A 14250-nucleotide genomic window follows, 5' to 3' on the forward strand; every position below is an offset into this window, starting at 1 on the left:
ATATGGGAACTCACTGGCCTATTACTAAACAAGATTGACTGCATTAGAGTTGCCACAGTTTCCTGTGCCATCCCTTGCTGTACAAATCCAGCTGAACATTTACGCTAGTTTCCTACTGAAAGTTCCAAAGTATCTTCATATGGCAACTGATCAGATGTTTCACACTCCACTGGTTTCTCCTTAATTTGGGGATTAGTTATTCTATCCTGCTGTGGTGTTATAAAGTTAGATTTTCTACAGTAAATCCTTCACTTTGCAGGTAATCCATAACATTGGTTTCTGTTTCTTTAACTTCTCCATTATTAACCCTCCTTTCTAGTTTCCCTCTTTGTTTTCTTATTTTTTGTATTGTAGACTTTTCCATATCCAGATGCCTTTGTCTGTATCTTTCTTCAAATATCTTTGGTGCTGCTCTTTTTGTATTGATTAGTTTTGCTTTCTCCTTTGCATAAATATTGTACCATATTCAATCTCATTTTCTTTCTCATGTCCATATTTCTTCTTCAGATGTCTCCTGCTCCTCCTGTTTCTCCTTACTTGGGGGACTCATTGCTCCATCATGCTGCGATATAACCTGTGTTAGACTTTCTACATTAAATCCTTCATTTTGTCAGTGTCCCATAACCACAACTTCTATTTTTTTAACTTCTGCTTTACTAATCTTCAGTTCTGTGTTCCCTATTTGTGATCTTATTTTTTGTATTGTGAAATTTTCCATATCTGGGTGCCTTTGCCAGTATTTATCTTTGAATTTCTTTGGGCTGCTTTTTATATTGTTTAATCTGTCTTTCTCCTTTGCATAAATATCGCACCATATCAGAACTTTCTTTCTTTCCCATTTCCATATTTCTTTTTTATACCTTTCAAAAATCTCTAGATTTTGGCCTATATGTTTTCACACTTCCTTAGTAGCTTCTTTTTTTGAACAGCTCAAATGTTTCTTGGTCTATATAATGTTGTTCATGAATCTGTTGCATTAATTGACACAGAATGCATTTGAAGCATTTGACAGTTTTACTTTTGCAAGTATTTTTCTTTCATATAATTTATTTCTTAATCATTTTGTATATTTTCTCTTCAGAAATTCTGAGCTTCTTGCATAATAGTAACAATACATAGTTTCTTCCTTATCCTGAATAGTCCACTCTGTCATCTTTATGGCGCTTTTTTGTCCCATCAGTTTTTATGATTTTTGTGAGCTACTACTTCCTTCTACAACTGGGGGGTTATCCTAACCCTGAGCCTGGCCTAACCCCACTGTAGGAATGTTTCCATGTCTTGAGAATTCAACACTGTCATTTTTTTCCAGTCGTGGCACCAGTGCGCCTACCATGATTGGGCACTTATTTATCCTGGGGCTTGTGTACCCAGCTGTCTTTTTTAATTTTTAACCTACTTCTGTCCGTGATATATGCTATATAAAGCACAGTCTATATATCAGTGTTGTTTTTGGTGAGATTTTGTAAAAAGCAGGTTCTACCTCATGAAGGTACTCACCAAGACTTGAGGATGAATTCAATTCCAGCAATATTATTCTCCTTTGCTTTCTGATTTTATCATCTCTCCCTTCAGATGTGTGTGTTTATGTGCATATGTATGTGCTTGCTTATGAGACTTACTAACTGGAGGCAGACTGAAGAATGACAGTGAAATCGGGTTACAGCAGTACTCTAATGCTGCAAAAATTATTAAAATGTGATGCAGAATTTGTAATACATTATCCGTTAGAACTATGATTGCTCCACTTTAACTCTGAGCAAACACCCTGGTTTATCTACTTGTGAATGTTGACATAAAGTCATTATTTAATCTTACTTAACCTTATAGAACAAACCACCCATATGGTGGGTTTTCTTTCCTAACCATCACTATGGATACAGTGTGATGTAGTCCATCTGTGAATTTCATGTTATGATTCTTCTTGTAATATTTACACTAATGTGTAATACTGTTTGAATCTTTTACTTGTATTAAATGCTGTATTGGGTAAACAGCAGCCATGCTTTTGATAAACCTCAACATTTTTTCATTGGGGTTGGGATTACTTATATTTCAATATTATGTGAGGTTTTCTGACTTTGTACAAAAAGACATAACCAACTCTACTAATTCTCTACCAAACTACATATCATTCACTGACACAAACATCTGAAACAACTTACTGCAAAACTGTTGCACATATAATATTGTAGTGCACAGCAATATGTATATGTACAGTAAAGACCTCAAATAATGCGACATACAGTAAATTTGTACAATATTCACAGCATGCTTAGCATACACATTGCAGTAACATTTCCAAGAACAGACAGTGCATAATATAACATAACCATTCAGGGGCTAATATTCCTGCCTTCCACCCTTAGTATCTGTAATCTAATCCTGGTGTGAGGTATGTACGTACTGCTCATGGCTGCATGGCTTTTACATGAGACATCTGCTTTGCCATCAACAAATCACGCTGGTTGATGGGCAGAATTTACTCCTGCTCTTGTGTCTTGGTTTATGGCTAAAAAGAATTCACTATAGACTAGTTCATTTTCCTAGTTAACAAATAAGTACATTAAAATAAAATCAAGACAAATAAATGTAGACAACCATAGAACATCAGTAAATGATTTTTAAAAAATTCAGCAGACCACCTCTGTACTTGCATCTGGCAGTTCATGAGCAATTAATATTTGATGTACATTCAAGTCAATTAAATAATTAAAACTGTGCCATATATAGGTGTGTGTGTGTGTGTGTGTGTGTGTGTGTGTGTGTGTGTGTGTGTGTGTGTGTGTGTGTATATGTATTTGTACCTATGGTACACGACCTTGGCTAAGAATGGTCATTTGTTTGACCATCAGGAAGGTCAAACAGCAGCATTTGACTTGAGCAAGATCACATTAGTGAGTAGTATGAATTTTGTCCATTGCCTACCACTGTGAAATTGCAGAGCTGGCATATTAATAGCTATATGTAAATCTATATCTATTTATCTATCTGCCTATATATATATATATATATATATATATATATATATATTAACACAGAATGTTCGCTGGTATTATGGACAAATAAGGCAACTATCTTCAGTCAATAATGGCAGAAAGGACTGATGATTTCGCCAAAAGTACTGTCTCTTAATAAAAGTAATCTATTACTTAATACGTTATTGTCATTTCAGTACCTTAAATAAATGCAAATGCTTTCCAACAAGGTAACTCCTATAGGATATCTCCAGTTCTAAATGCACCAAAAAGGTATTCACTTCTTCGATGCTTGGGATCCATCACCAAAGCGAAGTACCAAGAAATATATGTATGGTAGGTACACCCAAACAGTATTCACTTCTCCAGGTTAAAATATCCTTTCTCGATGTGTGATGACAAAATGTTGTAGCAAATGCGAACAAGTGCATCAAACTAGCAACTTGTGATAACAAAATGTTATAACTAATGTGAGCAAGTACATCAAACAAGCAACTTGTCGAACGCAATTACGCCAGCCTTCTGTAGCTGTTCTGGGTATTCACCTCGCTGGATACGCGGAAAATGTTGGCGTGATGGTTCTAAACAAAATGATTCTTGTAGACCTCCATTTCGAATGTAATATAAAGTTATTACTTTAGGTAATAAATAAGTTCCACTAATGCTAGTAAAATTAAAATAAGAATATTACTTTTATTAAGAGATTGTACTTTTGGCGAAATCATCAGTCCTTTCTGCCATTATTGACTGAAGATAGTTGCCTTATTTGTCCATAGTACCAGCGAACATTCTGTGTTAATATACTTATTTTTGAGCTGGGTATATTTGAAGCAGTAGTATATATTTGTTTTTCATTTGATATATATATATATATATATATATATATATATATATATATATATTATGTGCATGTACACATATTATATTAAACAGTCCCCCATGTGGAGGGTGTTAGGGGCTTACCCCTTGAATAAAACACTTCAGGTAGGTGCACAGTGCAGCAAGTGGTAGGTCTGAGGTATTGTTTCCTGGGTTTTGATTGTAGTGCATTTAGTTGAAATATGCTGAGGTTTGCTTAATGATGCTGACTTTCATTTGATCACACGTAACATGAAACTTTGAATGCTGAAAAGAGTGAATGTTAAAATGGCTATTATTTTTGAGCAAATATAAAAAGATCAAAAATGGGGAAGGCACTAAAACTATTTTTTGCAAGGGGGAAAGCCCTCTATGCCCCCAGACCCCTTGCCAATTAAATATACTAACACAGATATCGTACAACATTAGTGAAAGGGCAAATTCCCTTACCTTGCTGCAATGCTATCTCATTTGAACCGCTGCTGGCAAAATCATCATCTTAAAAGAGAACATTTTCTCATGTGAGCATTTGCATTTTTTTAATCAGTAAAAAGTATATATATATATATATATATATATATATATATATATATATATATATATATATATTTAGACAGATATGTACATCTCTTGCTGCAAAGTTCGAAAATAAACTTTCCAAACATTGCTTCTATTTAAATATGTGGGACTATGATGCAGTGAGGATCTGTGAATTTGCCCATTCCCAATTGCAATATAGTCTTGGAGTTGGTATATTTAAGTAGCAGGTGGTGTAGGGGGGATACGTGGGATCTCATCCCCTGCAATAAAACAGTTCTGTTTTGTTTCAAATCTTTGTGATTCAAAGCCTTTTGTATTCAAATCTTAGTGATTCAAAATATTTTCTTGTGTGTGTTAGTATTTGAACACCTTATAGTTTAAACACTTGACATAGATTCATATGTCTATATATACATATATCTACCTATCTACATATACACACACAATCTATATCTATACATATATATATATATATATATATATATACATATATATGTGTGTGTGTGTGTGTGTGTGCGCGTGTGAGTGTGTGTGTGTGTGTGTGTGTGTGTGTGTGTGTGTGTGTGTGTGTGTGTGTGTGTGTGTGTGTGTGTGTGAATGCCCTTTTATATCACAAATTGTTACAAAGGTTGACTTAATTTATAGTGTAATTTATAAAATTTTACTAGGCAACACATTGCACATTTTAAATCAAGTATATCTCATCTTAGATGTCCAAAAAGTATTAAAGTGACTTCAGTTATTTGACTTCTTTACAGTAATGAACTTTGAAGTTCCAATTAGACAGTACATATGCATCACACAGACACATAGAAGCCAGTGCCTGCTTTAACTTCAATTTATTTTTTCTTCTCTAGTATTATAATTTTCTACCAGAAGGCATGCAGTGGGACTATATGTAGTGTAGGCCTGTTGCTCACTTGCTTTAACAAAGTAAGCTTGTAGATAACCCCGCCTACACAAGACAGGCAACTCATGCATATTCCTCCAGTGTTTGCTGACAAGTGCCCCAGCTAACTCCCTGACTGAGGTGGGCAGACTCAGCCACTTAATTTCTCTTGCCCTCTACACTATCTCTAAGAGCTGACCGGAACTCTAGTTGAGCTTGGGTCACCTGGATCATATTCAGGGCTTTATACCTCTATGCCAACAGAGCAATCCAACAGCAGAGAAGACAATCAAATTCTCCCTCTGGCATTGAGCAGGTGTAATATAATGCATCCTAGAATTTTAACGTGTGCGCTTGGTACAGGATTTTGTTTTACTTTTTGTTCATTACATACAATATTGCCATATTTTCATTCAGCCTGTAAAATAAAGGATCTGGATTTACTCAAATTATTTCTGACACACTAAACGTTACAGTGGCATAAAAATAATCATTAAAAATTCTACTTAATCATTTCATTTCTTTCGCAGAAATACAGTTCCTGATAATAGAATCTAATTGTTGTAAATGTGAAAAAGCAATATCCTTGATTATAACGCAGAAATTAAGTTTAATTCTGCTCTGATCTACTCTTAATACCGTGTGTCACTGTTCATCTGATTCATTTATTCTATATCACTGCTGCATTAAAAGCTTGTAGTCACTTTTTCAATAGAAATGAACAGCTATCCCACGACAGCAAACAAATAAATAGATATTAAGCATTCTAATCTGCTGTGTTACAACTAGCTGCATACCTTCAAAAAGTTCCACCTTCTGATTGACAAGTAACTGGTCTATCTGTTGGAAGTAGAAACACATTATAAGACAGTGTTAATGCTTGTTTTGATAAAGACTGCAGTAATATAAGCAATGTTAATTGCAGTACATATTCTTAGTTGAATCATTATTATAAGTAATATTCTTCTTCTTCTTATAATAATAATTATTATTTTTAGCATAGAAATCAGGGTATACATCACAAATTAAACCAAGGAAATAACTCTGGCAATTACTACAAACAAATAACTCAAACCAGAGGCAAATTCAAACCAAAGAAAGTTTAATAGATTAGCGCTAAGTTAATGATGGGAAGAAAGCACTAATCTATTAAACTTCCTGTGATTTGACCGCATCTCTGGCTGGGCTTATCTGTTTATACACCACTAACATTATGTAACTCTGTTGAGAGCTGCAAAATGCTGAACTAATAAGGAAAAGTGCCTTAATTGATATTCAGCAGACCACAAATAAGTGCAAATACACTATAAGATAATTAATTTTGAATACACCATATAACAAAAAGAAGTGCTTATGATGAAAGCACCAGTAAAACAAATTTCTTTTATATACCTTCCTGCTGCAAACTTCATAAGGCATTTGATCAGCTTCCCTCATGAACCATCTATACATTTTTTATTAATCAAACTTCATGTATGTTTCAGGTCAGTTTAGTTTACGTAAAATGAAATAACACTTTTTTTCATTTTATTTTAGGTGGTTAATCAAGATGGAATCACTTTTCACATTTACACAGTGCTTGAAACAGTTAAATCCAACTTCTAGGGAGCAGCTAGTCCAGCTTTTAAAATGTCATCAGATTTGGAACAGATTTCACCACCAGCTTCACAAAACTAGTGGTTGAAGCCCTAAAAGTTACAGATACAGTACATGACAACGATCATACATTGATAACAGCGCATGAGTCACTTAAGTGGTTGACATAATCATACCATCAAGTATTGTTTCACTTCAATCAACATTTTGGTCAAGTCACACTATGCCATTATACCACACTTGTAGTGTTACATTGCTATAAATTCCTTTATTTAATTTACCTCTGTCTTATTGAATATTATATTAATTGATAGATTCATAGGTAAATACCATGTTAACTGCCCTGAATGGTCATTTTAAGCCTGAAGAATAAATATCTCAAGGTCAGAATCAAAGCATGTACCTTGTGTCTATGAAGAGAATACCTTAGTCACTATGCCAAACCTACCCCCATTTCTAATCAGGTAGACCTACTGTACGCAGTCCCTTTTCAGGGTGACTCGACAGCAATGTTTGGTTAAGTGACTTGTTGAAGATCACACAAAGTCCTTGTTATGTCTCAATATGACCTCCATTTTCACTTATTCTACCCTTCAGATGTTAATCTTGTTTTCTTCCTCCTTTCCTTTGTTGTTACCTACAAGTTGTTATCCTTTATCCACACATCTTGTTTACAGTCACCACATTCTACTTTTTTTGCCACCTCTTCTTTTACCTCTCAAATGCCCAGATTCTGGTGGTATGCCCCTGATTTGATCTTTTGTTCCATCCCTCCTAAAACTGGAAATTATTTTGAGAAATTCTACCTTAATACTACCAGCATTTTAAAAGTATCCATAACTTAGGGCCTTTTCCCTAAATATTTGTTGGTAAATAGTTTTGATTTGTCTATAATTCTGCAGGTAAATGTGGATGGATAGTCCTCCTCTTTCCCTTTCTGTTTTTAAAAATGTATACACAAGTTCACAGAATTTTGTATTATATTGAACTGTGTGCATTTTCTTAACTTACTACCTAGCTTATTACTGATGCTGTGAACAATGCTTTGGTCGCTGGTCTATTAACATCAGTGCTTTTACTGGACCTGTCACAAACATTTGACACAGTATCACACACTAAACTACTTAAGCATTTTGCAGCTCTAGGATGCTCCCAACATGCACTTACCTGCTTCTCCAACTACCTGAATAACAGACAGCAATCAGTTAAATGGAAAAAATAAACAATATGGATACATTGTCAATAAAACAGGCATCCCACAGAAGTCTATTTTAGGATCTTTGCTTTTTAAAGTGTTCATAAATTATCTTCACTCTGCATCTCTCCAAAGCCTATTCATCCAGTACACTGATGATCACACAATCATATCCTCCTCCAAAAATTTCTCCGACCTCCAAAGAATAACACAAAGGGCCTTTACTAACATAGAATCTTGCTTAATGAATCACAACTTCCTTTAAATCACAAAAAATCCAAACAATTACTGTTCTCTTCTAAGCCACCTCCTCATGACTTTAAGATTTATTCCCTTAATAGGACTGATATCGAAATAGTAAAGTCAGCAAATCTACTAGGTATTACTATCGATGACAAACTATCCTTTGAGCAGCAACACATTTTCAACTAGTTAAACTCTACAGACAGAAGTTATATATGAATACACCAACACAAATAAAAAAAGTTAATACCCTCCTACTCCCATCCCTCTTCTATGGATCCCCCATTTTTACTAACCTTCACACATCCCTAAACAACAAACTATAGTCATACTATTATAAAATAGCAAAATTTGCTACTGGACTATCATACCAAACTGGACACTGTTAAGCCATTAAGGAACTAAAATGGCTGGAATTTCCCCACTTCCTTCATTATATTCAGCTAACCCTAGCTCACAAAATCATATACAATAAAGAAAATTGCCCATCTCTCCACTCGATCTTACAATTCTACACTCCCACCAGAAACTTTCGATCCAATAACAAGCAACTCCTAAGCATTTCCAAATGCAATGAAAGGGCTGGACAAAGTCTCTATTCACAAGCCATATCTAAACTGTGGAACACCCTACCCTCCATTATCACACAATTGGATTCTTTAAAAAATTTCAAACTCACCTTAAAAAAAATCACTTCCTTAATAAACCTATATGCCCCTGCTCACAAAATCATAAACTTCCTTAAGCTATGTTACACATCTGGAACTATAAAACACCTATCAATTTCAAGTTAATCATGTGTGAATTTCATCTTTTTTATAGTTGTTAAAATCCCACTTTAGGCCATCTTGGCCTTTGTATGTATAGCCATCTGAATTTCTATTTTTCTCTTATCTTAATAATAGTGACTTGTCTTTCTTTATACTTGTATTTACACAAAAATATTCTATGTATACTACAAACACTAATTAGACTATGTACTTTTAAAAAAAAAATCTTTATTATACTAATCCTAAAAATTTGTATATGTTATATATACAATTGTATAAAACTGGATAGTCGATGTATTATGATTCTGTAGAAAAGTTGTTCTAAAATACTAGAAAATTTATGTAAATGTTATACATGTTAATTATCTCCGAATGTTGTAAATGGAGCTTTTCTCCCCGGGCCTCGACTGCAAATGGGTTTTCAACCCAGTGGACTTTCCTGGTTAACAAACGTCAATACATAAATAAATAAATAAATAAATAAATAAATAAATAAATAAATAATGTTATGGCTGCACAGTAATAGTAATTCTGGAGCTTTCCTTCCCAAACCTTTCCTGAAATTGGACTTGGCACAGCTGGATAGCCTAGTAATCAAAACATATAAATTAGGCAAAATAAAATGACAACTCATTGTTGTATATGGTACATGGAGGATGGATATCACAAAAACTGCACATGGGTTCAGTGCAAAAGAAAAATGCTCTTTTTGCCACAAGTTGCTACTTCAGGCAAGTCTTATCCATTCCATATGTCCCTAAGAAAAGCTATTGGGATTTGCAAGGTCAACATCATACATTTTTTAAGTAAGAGATGGTACTCATTAAAGCACCGTTTAGTTTAGCACAAAACACTGATTACTATCGTCCCAGTTACATAATTTATTTAACCAGTGCCTTATCTAGGTCAAGTTTAAATCTGTACTACTATGTACTATTAAAAAAAAGAATAATTTATATCTCCAAACAATATTCCGAACTATACAAATCTATGTGATGAGATGCATTATAAGATGATGATTAATGAATAATAAGTAATAAAGCACATAAACAGAAAATGTTGGTCAAACAGATGGGTTTTTCATATAGAGTAGACTGATATTTGCATTATCTTTATTAAAATCACAAATAATTTGCATTTACTCAAAAATATCTTAGTTTAATTCCTAATTATATATGTATTAACCTAAGTTTCTATAAACTAGAAAATTCAGTCAACTATTCCATAACACAGCGATTTAGCACAGAGAAATATAAGCTTGAATACTAGCTTTAAATATGGTTAGGCCATATCTCCATATTATTCATAGATTCATAGGTACTTACTATACTATTGATCTGTGAGAATCTTAAGAAGCCTGGCTTTGTATTCCCCTGGTAATTTTTAGCCCTTATATTTTGTAATACGAATATCTAAACATGGCCCAAAAATAAATAATTGGAATAATTACATGTTTCCCCTATCCATGAGGGCCAGTGGTGCTAAACTGTTTGGGAAAGGCTGTTTCTTAGGTTCCTGGTGTTCTGTGAGGAGTTTATGACAGCACCAAGTGTGTAGTTATCTGCAAATGTAGCCAGTCATAAACTATTAACATTGCTTTGACCTTTGATAAGTAAATACTGAAAAGGAGTGGCCCAAAGTATGAACCATGGGGCACTCTGTTAGTGAGAGGTCTTTTGGAGGAGGTAGAGACACCCAGCCTTGCTTACTGGCTTCTATTTATGACCCAGTTTTCTCAACAACAAAACACACAGGAGTTACCATATAGCTGGGACAGTTTAACTACAGTGCCAGAGTACGGGAAGGTGTTGTAAACCTTTGTGAGGTCCACATATGCATTAGGCGTTGAATAGCCTGTATATGGGGACTAACAAGTCATTTTTCAACCTAACTAGTAGGCAGCCTGGTATGTTAACTAGCCCTATAGAAGCAGTATTCTTGGCCTTACATAGTGCCCTGAGAATTTGTTCTTGGAAGATTTGGGGGGGATATAGATCCAGGCATTTGATCTAAGAATATTACAAAGGAGAAGCAGTAAAGTTAGAGCTGATTTTGGTCAGGAGATTGCAATGTCTTCTGGGCCTGAGTATGTGATATAATTTACTATTAGCTATGTGCAGTGCTGATCATTGTTTCTGAGGTTACTATCATAGTTAAAGAAGGTTTTGTGATTATTTTTCAACTGAGTGGATATTTTATCTCATATAAATTTGATAAAGACCCGGAGTTCCTTGTTTAGCTAAGAAAGAACGCTCTTTGCTTCTGGAGAGTTAGATTTATTTTTGTACACAATGAAGATTTTTCTTTTATTATAGAGCCTGTTTAAAACATGGTTCCATCAAAGGAGTTCATTTTTGAATTTAGCATTATATTTATTTTTGAGGGGGGCAGATGTATCTATACAGAGATTTAAATGTGTATTGAATTTGGCAGTAAGGAATTCTGGGTAAGCATTGAGGTCATCAAGGTTGAGAGATTTTGAATTTAACTGGGTCATCACTCAGTTTAAGTAGATAAAACCTTTGCATAGTCTCTGAATACCAAGGTATGGACGATACTTCAAGTTTCAATTTTTGACTCTCAGCCAGTCAGTCTTAGGCTGAATTTAATAACTGGGAATAACATCTGATATATTGCATGTATGCTGCTGAAACAAGCAATGTTTTGATTTCTTTTTAAATCTGCTGCCTATGCAATTCACTTTAGACTTGGACCATTTTTATATTCAAACAAGTAGAAGGGAAATGGGAACAAAATGTCACTGATGTAACCCCTTAGAAAAACTACAAAAACAAGCAGCAACGACTCAGGAACTAGGATGATGGTAGGAATATGGAAACTGCTCGTACAACAGGACTGTAGTCACCAAAGATTTATTGAAAAAACACATACAACTCCTGGTTAAGCGCTTTCGACTGTATCCCAGTCTTCTTCAGAACAATTAAATGCATAAACTTGTGATATATGTACATATATCCCTTAATTATACAATAATGTAATTGATATAAAAACCGCCAAAATAATTAAAGAGACATGGCCATTATTCGCATATGCTATGAACTATTCTCCTACCTTAAAATCAAAACACTTGTTGTGAAATGAATTGCATAAATACAATTTTGTAATAATATAAATAAATATATGCATTAAAAATGTATGAATAAGAATAATATGATAAAAGTAATAAAAACTATTGTAATATCTGTATGCACAATACTAATGATGCTCCACCTGAATGTACTAAATGTAACAGTGTTTAAAAATATGTAACAATATGTATACCCATCTCATGTTCTAAACAATGATATTGTAAAAGCAACTACACTGTGGATGGTGAACACCTATGCATTATTCTAAAGCTAAAAAAGGTTTAATGCTAATAAAATCGTTGAGACCAGGTGGTCTCGTAGAATCTGTTAGAATTTGCCATTTACTCTCACACAATGCCAATCTCATTTTCCAGTCACCCCCAAAAGGTGTGACCTCCACCTGTTCAATGATAGAAAATAAAAAGCTGTGGTCGTCTCCCTTCTCTAATATATGCCTATATAGTGCATTTTTAGTATCATGTTTCCCTATTTTATAAAGATGTTCATAAATACGCCTATTCAGCTGTCTCTCTGTCTTACCTATATAGTGTGCATTACATTTTGTGCAAACAGCTAAGTAGACCACATGCTTCGTTTTACAATTACCTTTCCTACATTTGATAGAAGTATGACAGATATCATCCAATTTAATTATCTTATTCAAGTTAATGTATTTGCATTGTTTACAATTTCCACATTTGGCTGTGCCCTTAAATATATCATGTGTTTGTGTGTTGTAACTAACTCTTTCCAGTAACTTTTTCATATTGGGGGCTGTCTTATATACACATCTTGGTTTTGAACCCAATATATGTTCCATGTCCATGACCATTAGTGTCATCCAATATCTTTCTTAAATTTCCTTAATGATATATGTACTAGGAGTGTACGTAAGTATGCAAACCCTGCCTGATGAATCACTGTGTATCCCCTCATGTTTGTCCAATTTATAAGATCCTAATAAGGGTTTGTATTTATTTCCCCATTCGTTCTGTACATAGCTGATTACATCCATGACCATCTTTTCTGGATAAGCTCTACTGATAAACATTTCCTTGATGATGTTAAGTTCAGTGTCCAAAATCTGCGTATTTGATGACATTCTCGCTGCACGTATACTTTGCCCTTTAATCACATTTTTAAATACGTGTGGTGGATGGTTGCTACTATAATGGACATAGTCATTTGAGAATGTGGGTTTTCTATATATTCTGGAAGTGAACCCCCGAGTATCATGGCTCAAAAATACATCCAAAAAGGAAATCTCTTTATAACTGTAGTCATAAGTAAATTGCAAAAAGTCAACTGTGTTGTTTAAATACAGCATGAATTCCTGTAATCTGTCCACAGACGCCTTCCACAATATAAAAATGTCATCCAAATATCTGACATATAATACGATGTCATGAAAGAATGCACTCTTGAACACATGTTCGGATTCCCACTCAGCCATAACCAAGTTCGCGAAGATGGGAGCACAAGCTGCTCCCATCGCCACTCCCTTGGTCTGCCTGAAATACTCTCCTTGAAAAGAGATGTAATTATAATCTAACACTAGTGACATCATGTCACATATTAAACTGACTTTCTCCCATGAGAAATCGGTGTACTTTTTTAAACTTCTTTCGAAGTATTCTAATCCCTCTATCTTAGGAATACTAGAGAAAAGGTCGATGACATCCACTGTCAAATAAATCAAGTTAGAATTCCATATATCATTGGTTATTTCACCCAAAAATCTCCAAGAGTCCTTAATTATATGGGGGATACTGTCATATACCTTCTTGAGCCATCTGTCAATCAATTTTCCTATGTTGAAGGTTTTCGACCTGGAACCTGACACAATTGGTCGAAATGGAGGGTGTTCGATTGATTTGTGTATCTTGGGGATACCTACCATCTTGGATAAAACCGGATGATCTACTTTCACATATGAATATGTGTCATTAGATATCCTGTTGTCAATAAGGTATTCTTCAATAATAAGATCAATACGCTTATGACCGATGTTAACTTGATTCAATGAAATATTCTCATAATTTCCTGAGTAATAAAGAATATTGTGAATCTCTTGATTATATTCATCAGTATGGAA

General features: G+C 34.3%; 1 protein-coding gene across 2 annotated transcripts in view; it reads right to left on the reverse strand.

Moving 5' to 3' along the window:
- The window catches only part of LOC122800827 (phospholipid scramblase 1-like), a 604453-nt gene that overhangs the window by 384377 nt on the left and 205826 nt on the right, over window positions 1-14250 (reverse strand). For both annotated transcript variants that reach the window (XM_044070117.1, XM_044070116.1), the window contains one exon: window positions 6060-6102. In XM_044070117.1, the coding sequence (XP_043926052.1) occupies window positions 6060-6102 (43 nt within the window). The remainder of the gene's footprint in view (window positions 1-6059; window positions 6103-14250) is intronic.

This window comes from Protopterus annectens, chromosome 4.part1, assembly GCF_019279795.1.
Source record: "Protopterus annectens isolate FY-2018-M chromosome 4.part1, PAN1.0, whole genome shotgun sequence".
NCBI lineage: Eukaryota > Metazoa > Chordata > Ceratodontiformes > Protopteridae > Protopterus > Protopterus annectens.